General features: G+C 48.8%; 2 protein-coding genes across 2 annotated transcripts in view; one reads left to right on the plus strand and one right to left on the minus strand.

Annotated features, from left to right (window-relative positions):
* The window catches only part of ARHGEF3 (Rho guanine nucleotide exchange factor 3), a 296,369-nt gene extending 286,585 nt beyond the window's left edge, over positions 1 to 9,784 (minus strand). Inside the window, exon 1 of the mRNA XM_004419841.3 lies at positions 9,706 to 9,784. The gene's annotated coding sequence lies outside the window, so the exon portion shown is untranslated. The remainder of the gene's footprint in view (positions 1 to 9,705) is intronic.
* SPATA12 (spermatogenesis associated 12) lies at positions 4,624 to 5,253 on the plus strand. The gene is given in 4 exon segments (XM_087431682.1): positions 4,624 to 4,738; positions 4,741 to 4,896; positions 4,899 to 4,963; positions 4,966 to 5,253. Coding segments are annotated over 4 exon segments (624 nt in total).
* Positions 9,785 to 15,610: the final 5,826 nt, after the last annotated feature.

The raw sequence follows: 15,610 nt of genomic DNA on the forward strand, positions 1-15,610 counted from the left end.
GGGGGGGGCAGGGGGAGATGGACAAAAATTGCTTTAGCAGCACAACCCTTTCCTTAAATGAAATCCGACCTCTTTGCCCAATAGATAAAACAAGTTAAAATGCCATATGCTCAGTCAGTTCCAGATGCACTCTCATTTCACAAATTCAGGAGTTAAATGTTTTATCCAAGTCTCTAGCCTTAGACACTATACTATACCGTGTCACTTCCTTCCACAAGGAAAAGAGATGCTGATTTCCCTGGATGTTTGTCTGTGCAGCTTGAAGGATGGGCCTCTGAGTGTCTCCTCAGAAGACTCAGTGACTAGGGGAGCTGAGTGAGGGATGCACCCAGTAGAAAGCACTTCAGGATCTGGACTTAATATTGTTAAGATGGCAAAACGCTCCACTGACCTGAAGACTTAACATAACTCCTATCAAAACCTTAGCTGCCTTTTTTGCAGAAATTGACAAGCTGATCCTAAAATTCATATGGGGACCCAGAATAGCCAAAACAATCATGAAAAATGACAAAGTTGGAGGAAAATACTTCTTGATTTCAAAACTTGTTACAAAGCTATAGTAATCAAGACAGTACAGACAGGGTACTGGCATAAGGATAGACATATAGATCAATGGAATAGAATTGAGAGTGCAGAAATAAACACCTACAGTTACAGCCAATTGATTTTTGACAAGGATGCCAAGACAATTCAATAAGAGTCGTCTTTTCAACCAATGGTGCTGGGACAACAGGATATCCACATGCAAAAGAATGAAGTTGGACCTCTATCGCACACCACACACAAAAATTAACTAAAAATGGATCAAAGACCTAAATCTAAGAGCTAAAACTATAAAACTCTTAGAAGAAAACTTAGGCATAAATCTTCATGACCTTGGGTTAGGCAAAAGTTTCTTAGGTATGACACCAAAAGCACAAGCAACACAAGAAAAATGGATAAATTGGACTTCATCAAAATCAAAACCTTGTGCTTCAAAGGACACCATCCAGAAAGTGAAAAGACAAACCACAGAATGGGAGAAAATATTTGAAAATCATGTATCTGACAAGGGACTGAATCTAGAATATATAAAGAACCTGTACATCTCAATAATAAAAAGACAAATAACCCAATTTTTAAAATAGGCAAAAGGTCTGAATAGACATTTCTCCAAAACAGATATAAAAATGGCCAATAAGCACATGAAAATATATTCAACCAACACAATATTGAAGGAGAAAAATGTTGGAGGATTGACGCTATCTGACATCAAGATTTACTATAAAGCTACAGTAATCAAGCCAGTGTGGTATTGGCAAAAGAACAGACAAATAGATCAATGGAACAGAATAGAGTCCAGAAATAGAACCACATAAATACAGTCAACTGATCTTTGACAAAGGAGCACAGGCAACACAATGGAGCAAAGACAATCGTTTCAACAAATGGTGCTGGAATAACCAGACACCTACAAGCAAAAAAATGAATCTAGACACAGACCTCACACCCTTCACAAAAATTAACTCAAAATGTATCACAGACCTAAATGTAAAATGCAAAAGTATAAAACTTCTAGAAGATAACATAGGAGAAAACCTAGATGACCTTGGGTATGGTGATGCCTTTTAGGATACAACACCAAAGACACCATCCATGAAAGAAATAATTGACAAGCTGGACTTCGTTCCAATTAAAAACTTCTGCTCTGCAACAGACAATACCAAGAGAATTAGAAGACAAGTCACAGACTGGGAGAAAATATTTGTAAAAGACACATTTAAGAAAGGACTGTTATCCAAAATATACAAAGAACTCTTAAAACTCAACAATAAGAAAACAAACAACCCGAACTAAAAATGGGCCAAAGACCTTAACAGACACCTCACCAAAGAAGATACACAGATGGCAAGTAACCATATGAAAAGATGCTCCACATCACATGTCATCAGGGAAATGCAAATTAAAACAACAATGAGATATCAATACACATCTATTAGAATAGTCAAAATCTGGAACACTGACAACATTAAATGCCATCAAGAATATGGAGCAACAGAAACTCTCATACATTGCTGATAGGAAAGCAAAATGGTACAACCACTTTGGAAGACAGTTTGGCAGTTTCTTACAAATCTATACATACTCTTACCATTTGTTGTTAGTGCTGTTGAGTCGATTCTGACTCTCAGTGACCCTGTGTACAGCAGAGCGGAACCCTGCCTGGTCTTTCTATGCCATCCTCTCACCTTCACACAGCCACCACAGTATGACAACCGACAGACGGATGGTGTGGTTTCCTGACCAGGAAACGAACCCAGGCCGAGGTGATGAAAACACCAAATCTTAACCACTAGACCACCAGTGCTGGCTTATTCTGACCATATGATCCAGCAATCACATTCTTTGGTATTTACCTAAAAGAGTTGAAAATTTTGTCCATACAAAAACCTGCAGGCAGATGTTTATAGAAGCTTTATTCATAATTGCCAAAACTTGGAAGGAACCATGGTGAATAAACTGTGGTACATCCAGATAATGAAATAGTATTCAGTGTTAAAAAGAAATGAGATATCGGGCCATGAAAAGACATGAAGAAACCTTAAATGAGTATTACTAAGTGAAAGAAGCCAATCTGAGAAGGTCATATACTGTATGATTCCAATTATATGACATTCTGAAAAAGGCAAAACTATGGAGACCATAAGAAGATCATGATAATGGTGGAGGCTATGCACCTGTGGGAGCAGAGAGTAGAGGGAAATCTCTGCACCTTCCTCTCAATTTTATTATAAACTTAAACTGCTCTAAAAAAATAAAGTGAAACAAGATATTCAACACCACTAGCCATTAGGGAAATGAAAATCAAAACCACAGTGAGATACCACTTTACATGCACTAGGATAGCAATAATCAAAAAGATGGACAATGACAAGTGCTGGCAAGGATGTGGAGTAATTGAAACCCTCACACACTGCTGGTGAGATTGCAAAATGGTGCAGCCACTTTGGAAAATGTTCGGCAGTTCCTCAAAATGTTAAACATAGAGTTACCATATGACCTGCAATTCCATTGCAAGGTATATACCCAAGAGAACTGAAAACACATGTCCACACAAACTTGTACACTCTTCCCTGGGGGTGGCAGGTGGGGAACCAGGGCAAGTGAAAAGGGGAGAGATGCATATGGACAGAGAAAGTGCTCTTGGATATATGGACAAATGGAAAAAAATTAGTTGGAGAACAACACATATAAAAGGAGCCCATTATGCTGGTTTTTAGAGATATTCACAGGTACACACACCTATACGTAAAAACTTAAGAGAAATAAACAGCCAGCTGATCATAAATGTTCTCTCTGGAAGCAAGTGTGGGATGGAGAAGGTGGAATTTCATTTTTTACTCGACAACTTCTGATTTGTTTGCTTTTGTGTATATTAAGAATATAATCAGGGTTTCTGGTGCAGAAGAGCATTTCTTTTTCCAGCCAAAAGGAAAGGAAAGAGGGAAGAGGCCATTTGAGTTGGGCAGTGTGAGAAGTTCTGAAAGTGGACAAGAGCAAAAGAGCATTCCAAGTAGTGGGAACAGCAGGAGCAAAGATGTGAAAGTGGAAAAGCCTCTGGGGTATTTGGGGGGCTGTCAGGTTCTGCTCCATTGGAGGGTCCAATGGGTGACTTGGGGTGGGGTGTGGTGAAGATGAACCAGAACAGTGAGTTGAAGCAGCCAGCGTCCAAGGGCGTTGTATGCCCCTCAGGGACTGAGGGCCATGGGTAAATGGGGTGACCACTGTAGGCCAGGGGCTGGGGGGGACGGGTGTCAGATGATCGTGGGAGAGGATGGTAGGCTGTGGCTGGGCAGGAAGTCTCAGCAGCGTTTCACACCTGGCCTCTGTGTCACAATAAACTGACCATTAACTCCATTATCCATATTTGGCTCCTAATGAGATCATCTCCAAAAAGGCTAGCACCCACCCCTGGTGAAGTCTCCAAATCCGAATGAAGAACTTCCAGGGTGTTTGAGCACACCTTTCCAAAAGGAGCACAATGGGGTGACGGGATGACCTGAGGCGGTCCTAAGTCACCAGAGGACAGTCACATTCAGCCCTTCCTGCATGCAGGCTGTGACAGGGATAAGCACTTTACAAACATTTTCTCATTTAAACCTCACAGCAAACCTAGGAGGTACAGCCGAGCACTGTCTCCTTTACAGATGAGGAAACTGAGGCTTGGAGAGGTTAAGCACCTCATCCAAGGATACTCCACTAGCAATGCTGGAGCTGAGACTGGGACACAGTTCCCGACCGCCACCTCTACAACCTCCAGACATTTCAATTTGCCTCACAGCCAGCCAGTGCACTGCTCCAGCTTCCAGGAAAATATTATTGAGCTCAGAATTGGAGATGAATTCAGAGATTGCAGTTCTATGAGCAGAAAAGCAAATCTAGATCCATAAGGTTACTATATGCTGGCTGGAAGTGGAGGTGGGGTGTTGGGATAAGGAACCAAGTTGGACTATTAAATATCTAGCTTGGTCTTTAGCTAGCTGAGCCAAGCAAGACACCAAACTGCCTCCTCTGTCCTTCTCCAACTCTGGCCAAGGGCCCCAGCTTTTCTTTCTAGAGCATTCTGGTTTTGACTTGGGCCTCATGTCCAGTTCTGCCCTGACTTGTGTGTCCATCTTGGAAAAGTCAGGAGATACCTGGGCAATCAAGATGATGACCTCCTCCAGCCTTATTGTTCTGTGGCCACCAGAGACCCTGGGGCATCCACCTAACATCCCAACAAACTCTCACTGTGCCAGGGACTGAGTGTTTGGCTGGGAGCAGCCTCTGCCCTCCCAGAGCTGACATTCCATGGGGATGTGCACCAAAGCGAGGCCTTTTGAAGATATTTAAAAACATTCATCTCTCTTGATATCATTGAATAAATTTTCCAGGAAGATCCTCCTCACCTCCATGTCTCCTGACACAACTAAGCAGAACCCCAGGAAGACACACAGGTGGCAAGTTATTCATCACTCCATACCTCAATTTCCTGGTCTGGAAGATGGAGATACTAAGAGAGCCTGTGCTACAGGATAGTCGTAGAAATTACATGAGGATGTCGGTGCAGAGCCCAGTAGCACAAGGTACAGCCATTCAGATGAACTGGCATTTATTAAGGGCCGCTATGTCAATTCCTTTTCCACAGTATACTTCAACACATGCGCACGCATGCACATGCACACACACACTGCTAAAACCAATGAGAATCTGGCATCATCTGAGAGCTGGTAACTCTTTATCTGGACTTTTGCACACGCTGTTCTCTCTTCCTGCCATCCCAGCCTACCCTCCAACAGGGGTGACTTGTAGCCCTCCCTCTCTGTACCTTCTTAGATGTCACCTTTTCCAAGAAGCCTCCCTGTCACACTTCCTTTATGCCATGTTAAATAACATCAGTTGATCAATCAACCAATCAATGGCGAGAACTGGAAGCATTCATCTCCTGGTCCATGATACGATACATTTTCATATTTTCATTTTTTTCTATCAAAGCCCTGCTAAGTAACTACTTGCCCTCCAGATGGTTCCCTCTGAGTGATGAGGTAGATGTAACCAAATGTCACAAAAGACGAGGAGTCCACGGCCAGGGCAGGTGGGGTGAGGCAAGTCTTCCTATGTGTAGAGTTACGATTCCAGCAGCGCCCCCTAGGCTCATGCTCATTGCCCAGGCAGCAGTTTCAGGAACATCATCACACCAGGTCTCATCCTCTGCAAAGGAAGGCATGAGCTTTCTGGTCAACCAAGAGAGCACAAAATGCAGAGATCTTACTCCAGCCACCTGCTAGGACTTGGGGAGGAGGTGGGAGAGGTTCTGCCCACACTGCCTCATTTCCTCTCTCCCTTCCCCAGTGTGATAGACCATGTCCAGGGCTCAAGAGATGACTGGCCACACCAGGGGCTTGACCACAACCTTGGGTTCCATGTGCATGGAATGGTCCTCCCCCAGATACCCATCTCACTACTCTCTCATTCATCCAGGTTTCTGCTCAAATGCCACTTCCTCGGAGAGACCTTCTCTCACCTAAACCAACTCTGCCTCCATCCCAGTCCCAGCTTCATCTCCTTCATTACGCTGATCACGCTCCCCGACATCATCTTACAGATCTAGTTGTCTATTGTCCATCTCTGCCACTGGGATGTAAACTCCACAAGGGAGGAACGCTGTTGGTTTTCTTGACTGCTATGTAGCCAGTGCCAGAGCCCTCCCTCCCTAAATGATTCTTGAATAAATGAAGTAAATGAGTTGAGCTAAGTGGCTAAGGCACAGGAAGAAAGCAAAGCTTATCTCCAAACCTCTCCACAGTAGACCCCACTCCACTTACTACACTGGTGATCTCCCACACAGAAGTTTGAACTGACTCAATAAATTAGAATCATATATAAAAATATTTCATTTTCACTCAAGTTTCAACCTGTACATGCACGGTGATATGAATCCGACAATATCTGTACAAACCGTTAAGATAATGGGTCTGAGGATTAATTTTTTAAAAAATATATCTAGGGCCCACAATTAATAAATTGATTAAGAATCATTCAGAAAAACTCAGGGAAAGAACAACAGAGTGAAAGAAACAGAGCCTCCCCCTACCTGCCCACCCCCGCTTCCCCACTCCATCCACCCCTGAGCCCAATGCAGTCACAGGGTCCTGAACAATACAGAAGCTGGCCTTGAAGGTCTCTAAACTATAGCAGTTTTCTCTTGATGCCTCTTTGTCTCAGGCCCCCTCTGATGACATATGACTCAGTAGCACACTGAGTTCTGGTCAGGGGCTCGGGAACATTGGTGACGGCAGAGAAGTAGAGGCAGCTCACTGGGATGTGATGGATGAAGGGTAATCAGGATGCAAAGTAGACCAGGAGGACTGGAGTGGTAGTGTGCGGAAGGCTGGAGGCCACACCTCATCCTTATCAGGGGGATACAGGGACTATATGTGGTTCTCTGCACCCCACATCTTTCCTCCCATGGAATGGACTGTCTTGAGAGGCAAGGAGTTCCCTGTCACTGGGGGATTCAAGCTTGGGTTAAGCAGTAACTAGGAAGAGATGTTGCAGAGGTGGTTTAAACTGCAGGTTGAACAATGTGACCTTAAAGGTCACCTTTAACCCAGAGCTCCTGACTAACAGCCAGTTCCTTTGCATTTCACTACTCTTAAAAGCTCTCCAGCCTCACCTCACTTCACTCAGTGTATGTTCATTCATTCTGCCACTCAGGGACATTTCTTGAGCATCTACTGTGTGCCAGGGGCCCGAGTTCAGCAGGGATCAGGGCAACATGTCTGCCCTCTTGGATTCTACATTCTCCTGGATGGATACAGACAATAAATCCATAAATAGATATACGAGTAAGACCACTTCAGGTAAGCTCCGTGAATTAAATACAATGGGAGAATTTGACACAAACTGACAGGGGAAGGGGCTGCTTTGGACAGAGGGGTCAGGAAAAACTTTCTCTACAGAGGAGACATCTGAGCTAAAGGGCAAGAAAGTGCCAGACACAAGAAGAAGTGGTGGAATAGTGCACTCAGCAGAGGGAAGAGCATGTGCAACTTGAGCTCAAATTTTCATGAATTGCATCCCATCCTAAAGGCCTCGCCACAGGCCGGCAGTCCCTACCCCCACAGCCTGACTCCTCCTTTCCTCAATTAACTTCTTTATTAGCTTTTCTCAAGTCAAGGCAGACCTGAATTTTCCACTGGAAGGTGTGCTCTGAGCAAGGGCACAGAGGAACGTGTGGGTACCTCCAACCTCCAGGAGACAGAGGTAATTTTGACATCTCTAGCCCCTAAAAATATGGGCCTGCCCTGTACAGGGGGTGAGAACTCACAACTTCCCACCAGCAGTTGAGGGTCCACTTTTGCAGGGTGCAGGCCTTTTGCAGAAAATGATGAAAAGGGAACCCTCTGGAAAAATATACACCTGTGCTCCAAGCATCTCATGCACATTTCAGGAAATTCCTGGAGCCCCAGGTACAGAACTCCTGTCTGTGGTTACCACTGCCAAAAGAAAGAAACTAACCTGGTGCAGTCCAGACTCCACTGATGGAGGGGACAATCTGTTGGACGTGAATGAATGGAGGGGAGGGGACAAGATCAGGCCCTTGGGCCCCTAAATAGACTCCTACGCTCACAGAGACTAGAGGATGTCAGCCTGTCAGAGGGCCATGAAGGAATTCAAGTGAAACCTTATCCACTCCATCCCAGCAATGCAAACATCCATTCACACCCCAGAGCTTCCAGAGAAAATCCGAGACCCCATCTCCTGGGAGTGTCCTTGACACAGGTCATCTCTAATCTCATGTTCTGAGATACATTTTGCATAAGACTCGTTAACCCATAGGAAGTGTTACTGCAAAGCCCAAGTGTTTCAAGGCTGAAGGGGACACCATGGCTACTGTGTAGATAATGCAGGTCCTAAGCAGGAGAAGGGGAAGTCCCAAGAGCCTGCCCAGCCACCTCACTGGGGAGCTAGGGATGAGGATGTCCTGTTAGAGAGATGTCAGCCATAACAATAATGAGAACAGACGCAGAACTTACCTTGTACCAGCACTATTGTAAGAACTTTAATCTTACACCACCCTTTAAGGTTTCTACTATTATCATCCTCATTTTACAGATGAGGAAACTGAGGCATAGATAGGTGAAGTAACTTGCCCAAGACTACACAGCTAAGACAGAGACACAGGAAACCTCTCTTCTTTCACACTCCAGGGAAAAAAGTGGTTATACCTGGGTAGTGCATTAAATGCTTAAAAATAAGTTTCTGCTGGTGCATCCAGGACAACTACTGTTTGGCAGTTCTCACATCCGTGCCCACTGCTGGAAGAAAGCCTGGTTCAGGCATTACACGGAGCAAGAGTCCTCTAGGAATAAGTCGCTCTGTTTCAGCAACGTTCAAGCCCACGATGAGGCCGCTGATAAAGCAAGCGAGCCTCTTCCTCGTTGGCAAAACCCAACGGAACCCATTTCCACCCGGCTCGGTCTACTTCGACCCTCAGAATATGCTCACCCCTCCCTGGCTACGGGGCACCGAGGTTCACCTTAACCCCTTGGTGTCCGCCTCCCTCGTCTCCACCGCGGGACCCTCTGGCCGCGCAATTTAAAAGATGCAGCCGCCAGCACAAGGGCCCGGGGGGGCCCGGGACCGCTGCCGCCGTCCTGCGCGCTCACAGCCTCCACGCCGCGAAGTGACCGGCGGCGCTGCGAGCCACGACCAGCAGCGCCCCACGCGACGCTGACCTGCGGGCGCCCCAACAGGGCTGAGGAAAACCCCCGAGGGAAAGAGGCTTTGCCCCAGGACAGGTGGCGCCTCCCTCTCCGGAAGTGGCTCCGGGAACTTTCGCCCAAGAGCTACCAGGGAATGGAAGTCAGGGTCTCCAGCGCGAGCGGCAGCCAGTCACGGCTGGTGGTGGCACTGCCCACCTGCGCCGCGCCCAGGCGCCAGTGCTCCCCCGAGCTCTCCGAGTGCCCCCGGCCAGAAGGCGCGCAGAGCCCGCTGCGGGCACCGGGACAGGGCAGGGGCGACTCAGAGGTGGGGGTGGGGGGTCCAGCTTGGAGATGGTGGGTGAAGGCAGGGGAGGAGCCAGCCCGGGGAAGCGTCCCGCTCCAGGGCGTCTAGCAGGGGTGTCCAGCCGGGGAGACTCTAGCGGAGGGGCAGGGTTCCCGGCCAGCCGCCCAGACTCACCTCGGCGCCCAGCGCAGGCTCGGCCCGGCGGGACTGGAGAGCGCACCGCGGCGGCGGCCGTGGTGGCGGCGGCTGCGGGGGCGGCTCCCCCGGGCGGGGCGGGGCCGGGGAGGCCGGGCCGGCCACGTGGGCGGGAGGCGGGCCGGGGACCCCCGCGGGCGCCCGAGCTGGGTGGCGTGGGATCCGGACGCAGTCACGCCCGGCCGGCACTCGGCACTCCTCTCTCCCCACGCCCGGCCCGGGTGCCTGGGAAGGCTAGGAAGGGAGGCGGGAGGAGGGGCGATCTGGCCCCCGGGGCATCCCCCGCCACCTAATCCAGACTCAGGCGGAGAGAATGTCCCCGGTCGGGGAAGGGGTGGCGGCCCGCTCCCCCGGCCTGGAAGGCGAGCGGTAGCAGAGGCTGCCCTGGCGGGCGAGGGCCGGAGCCTGCGCGCGGAGCCCCACCGTCGCCGCTAGGCTGACCTCGGGCGTGTCAGGTCTTGCCCAAGCCTCACTTTCCTAGACTGTGGGGGTGACAGTGAGGACGAGCCGCGAGCTGTGCGACTCCCCGCGCCCCCCGCAGGTTCTCAGGAGTCGCCAGTTTGTGGGCGGACGCCAAGCCTGAAAGAGCAGCAGCCGGCAGTGGCCTGGTCTCCGTGCGGAAATAAACGTGGGAATCTAAATAAAACTGTTTTCTGCATTCGTTCATTCATTCATTCAACGGATAAACGCCTGCTGTGCTCAGGACCTCATAAAATCGGGAATAAAGAATGCCCTACACTGTAGTTATGGGGTCTTATGAGAGTATAAACCGTGATGTTAAAAATTGAAAACTCGTTAGTTGCTTTCATGCGCCAGGCGTGCATTTTAGGTGCTTGATGTACTTTAACATTCACAACAGCCCAGTGAGGTGTAGGGGTTGTGCGGGCCCACTTCTCAGATGAAGAAACTGAGGCTTAGAGCCGTGAAGCCAGCCCCCAGGTCAGAAGAGAGAGCATCAGCCCAAGGGCTAAGAGTCCTGTCAGACTGACCCTCCAGTAAGGGGCAGGACCCGGGCTCTGAGCGACCTCCTCCCTCTCTCCCTGGGGTGAACTCGAACCCCCACCCCCTCATTCCACCTCACAGTGGGAGGGAGGGTGTTGAAGGCTCCCTGGGAGGCACCCATCCTGACAGCAGCCGCTGGGATATGGGTCTCTCAGCCTGGGCCCCCATGACCAGCAGGAGATGTTCAGAACTTGCTTTGGCACAGCTGAGACTTTCTTCATTGCAGCCCCTGTCTCTCTTCGCAGCCACTCAGCTGGGCAGCCTCCTCCTGGCCCGCAGCCTGCCTTTTGGGCCAGAAACTGAGCATCTTGAGCAGACCAACTTTCATTCCAACAGCTGCAACTTCATTCCACCATAGCCTCAACGGGACTCCTTGACCCCAAACCCAGTGCCTCATGACCCATCCGTTTCCTGTTCAAGGAACACACGCCCTCTTCAGTACTCCACTTCCAAGGGCAAACTCTCTATCCAGACCCCTAGTCCTCAACCTTTTCCCCAAAGCCTCTTTTGTTATTCTCCCTCCTCCACACTGTGGAAGATCCCTACTACAACCCGCCATATTTATTAAGTAATAACAGAAGGCTTCCGCTCCCTCATCAACCCAGAGTTCAGCAGGTGCTTCAAACCCACAAGTCAACACCTGGTGTTCTACTCAGGCAGCTTTGTCCAAGATAAAAGTTTTATTTCCATTAGATTCCATTTAACAACAATTTGCCATATACTGTGCCAGGCTCTGGGGAACAGCAGTGACTCTGTCACCAAGACAGACACAGTCCCCGACCCCATGGAGCTCATAGCTGATGCGGAAACAGTCAGACCCCTCACTGGGCAGTTAGGGAACAGGACATGGTGAGAGACACACCAGGGAAAGTGTCCACCCAGATTCGGGCACAGGGAGGCTTCCTGTGGGAAGTGGGCCACCGCTGAGCCCTGACTAGGCAGGGGGTTCAGGCGGGGGAAAGGTGGAGGGAACAGGAAATATGGAAGCCCAGAGGTGGGAGAGCACAGGGCACACTTCCAGAAGCCCATGGAGAGGGGCAGGTGAGGGAAGAACAAGGCTAGAGGGGCCTTGATGGCCAAGGTGAGGCACCAGCCCACGACCATTGAAAGATTCAGGCAGAGATGATGGGATCACACGGGGTGCTGAGTGAGGAATGGATATAGTAGGTGAAAATCTCCTGTACACAGCAAAGGCAGGTACATTTTTATTATTACTAGAGACAAACTTCTTGACTGCCTCTGTTTTATAATTCAGAGTTTCCAGAAATCAGAACAAATCTGCAAGCAGGATATGTAGACTAGAAACAAATCAATTTATTCCCACAAGGGTTTATATGCATCACCCCATCCCCTCCCACCAATGCCATGCTTGGCCCTGCGGGGGAGGAGGGACTTGGTTCCTGGACTCAAGTTAGGAGTCTAATGGGGGAAGAGATGATACACCCAAAGGTGGGGGGTGAGGAGGGGATAGGTGGGAAATGTGGTTTATGATCCATGGACTTTGGAAACTGGTGGAGAGGCCAGAAGACACTGATGACCAGCCATATTTTCTCCTTGAAATAGTCAGTTCATGAGGCCCCATTCTTGAATTCAGCTCCATCTCCCCTAACTCTGCAAGACAGGATGGAATAGGACCAGGGCAGTCACCTCACTAAATCACCAATTGGGAAAGCTGGAGTGTCTGTAGGAGGCCCTCATGTGGCCTGTGGGAAGGGTGGATGATGAGCTAAGACTGACACAGGCAGGAAGGCAATGGTGACAAGCTGGGGCAAGGCGGGGAAAGCAACCATGTGAAAAGGCATGACCAAGGGCAAAAGTGAGGTGCTGAGACCACCAGCCCTGGGTACCAAGTGCCCACCGCATACCTTTAACAATTGCTGTTGTGTGTGACCATACATTTCAAACCCCCTAATGATGTAACACCACTGGTACAACAATGTAGAAAATACCCAGAGGTATAAAGAATAAGATGAACTCATCCATAATCACACCGCCCAGAGATAACCATGGTTAATTTGTGTTCTCTATTTTTTATTAACATACTATGAGCCTTTCCCTTTGTCATGAAATAATCTTCACAACATGGTTGTTAAGGGCCACTTGTTGGTCTGTGGAATGACTGTGCTCTCCTCTTTTTTTTTTTTACTTTTTTTTTTGTGTGAGGAAGATCAGCCCTGAGCTAACATCCATGCTAATCCTCCTCTTTTCGCTGAGGAAGACCGGCTCTGAGCTAACATCTATTGCCAATCTGCCAATCTTCCTCCCTTTTTTTCCCCCAAAGCCCCAGTAGATAGCTGTATGTCATAGTTGCACATCCTTCAGGTTGCTGTATGTGGGATGCAGCCTCAGCATGGCAGGAGAAGCCGTGCGTCGGTGCGTGCCCAGGATCCGAACCCGGGCCGCCAGTAGCAGAGCGCGCGCACTTAACCGCTAAGCCACGGGGCCGGCCCTGTGCTCTCTTCTTATAATCAATCCTGGCACTTGGTTTGTTCCTCATTTCTCATTATCAGGGATAACGCTTGGTGATGAAAACCTTTGCACAATAAACTTCGATGCACATTTCTGGTTATTTCCTAAAGAGAAACCCCTAGAAGTGGTATTACTGGAAGGAACATTCAACTCCTCTGCCTGTAGCAATGTATACGTGTGCCTCCCTCTCCTTTTGTGTGTGTGTGTTTGAAAGGTGTGGAGCATCTTGTTGATGAAGCAACACTAACCTTGTGCGGTCCTCACTCAGGGGATGGTGACGCCAGTGCAAGGAGTAAGGTGTTGGTCTTGTTGTTCAGGCCTAAGCAATGCTCTGCACGTAACTAATGAAAGCCTTCTTTGAAAGAAAGTCCTTTCTGCTCTCATAATCTGGGTTCAGGCAATGGCACAGTGCCTGGCACGGTAGCAGGCATCCAAGTCACAGGGGTGATTCTAATATACGCCATGTCGCTAACCAACCCCAGGTCTACAAGAATCTATAGGAAGTCTGGAGACAGGATCCACAGGGAGTGAACCCTTGAGACAATGCAGGCTGTTCAGGGGGAAATACGTGGGACGGCCCAGTGGCTCTCAGCTCTGAGGATCATGGTAAATGGATGAGAGCCTTATCCCAATTTGCGAAGTAAGGAAGAGATGCAGTTTATTTCTCCAGGAAACCTTTTAAAATTGCTCTCCGCTACTGGCGGCCCGGGTCTGGATTCCAGGCACACACCGACGCACCGCTTGTCCGGCCACGCTGAGGCCACGTCCCACGTACAGCAACTAGAAGGATGTGCAACTATGACATACAACTATCTACCGGGGCTTTGGGGAAAAAAAGGAGGAGGATTGGCAGTAGATGTTAGCTCAAAGCCAGTCTTCCTCCACAAAAAAAAAGAGGAGGATTAGCATGGATGTTAGCTCAGGGCTGATCTTCCTCACACACACACACACACACACACACACACACAAAATTTACTACTAACTGTTACCGTTTACACTGATGTCAACTGAGATAAATATGTTTTTGAGCACTTACCATGTGCCAGGCACGGGACTATCTCCTCCACCTGCTTTATTCTCACAACCCCCTAAGGCAGGTGCATTTTACTCCCATCCGACAGATGAGGAAACTGAGGACCAGGGAGATGAGGTGACTTGCCCCAGTGACTGATCAGTGGCCGGGCTGGGGTCCCAAGCTGGTTATAAAAGTAGAATCCGAGTCCAGCCCAGATGGAGCTCCACTTCAGTATCCAGTTCATCTGCTACCCAGGCTAGGGCTGAGGAAGATGTCCAGAGGATCACACTTTACAACTGCACACCTCTTACCCTTCCCCGGGTGACGACATCCCCATAGGCAGAGGGGCTCACTGTGTGCCAGGTTCTGTGCCCAGAACTCCACCTGGTCTCACATCAGCCGTCAGGTATTGAACTATTACACATTTTCTAGATGGGGAAACTAAGTCCTAATCAGGTCAAGTCACCTGCCGAGGGTCACACAGAAAGTGGCAGACTGAGATCTCAGTTCAGGGTGCCTGAGACCAAAGCCCCACCTTAGTAACAATGATTAAAAAATAATTATCTTGCCAATAGTAATGCACAGTTATACACACATGTGCAGGATCTTCAAGTACATCCAACTTCAGGCACACAAACCAAAGGCAGGACCTGCCCGTGTTTGCATTATGCCACCAGGAGTGCTCTGGCCTTACTTTGCTGCAATTCTCCCTGGCCTGGCCTTGCCCAGCCTGGTGGGAAACGTCTACTGTCCGTCTGGAAGCTGACACCTGCCCAGTCCCTGGAATGTTTCTGACCAGCAAGAATGGGGAAGACCAGCAGAGCGTCTCACCCTGGAGGACGATTACTCCACCTCTGCCCCGCTCCAACTTCTAAAAATTGGAAAATTCCCCTGACCTCATACTGATAGTCGGTTAGAGAAACAATTGCTGCTTTTGTTCACTTCCAGAGTGGGGTGTGGTCATCCGCCTGGCACAGGGACTTTGAAGAAACAAGTCCAGAAAAATGTGTCTCTGTCGGGGCTGAAAGACGACCAGGAAAAAAATGATCCTGGTGAATGGAACATTATCAGATCTCAGACTGTGTGGTCAATTGTCACAGGCTACACACAGTCAACTATTAAGAAATCCCAGAGTTATTGCCTTAATTTAACTTTGCTGGGAGCACCTCCCCCTCCTCAACCCCCAACTCATCCTTCCTGGACCAGCATCAAAACAGCCAGGCGTGGACCCACCCTCCTCTCCTGGGGGATAGAGATGCTTTAACTTAGCACCTGACCAAGTCCCTGGGCTGAAGCTCCTATGAGCAGGGAACTATCTCCTACCCATCTCCATATGACTCCCAACGGTGCTGGGAACCCACAGAATAATTAATAGCCACTATTTACCAAGAGCCTAGC

The sequence above is a fragment of the Ceratotherium simum genome, chromosome 5 (assembly GCF_057802395.1).
Source record: "Ceratotherium simum simum isolate JZ-2026a chromosome 5, ASM5780239v1, whole genome shotgun sequence".
Lineage (NCBI taxonomy): Eukaryota > Metazoa > Chordata > Mammalia > Perissodactyla > Rhinocerotidae > Ceratotherium > Ceratotherium simum.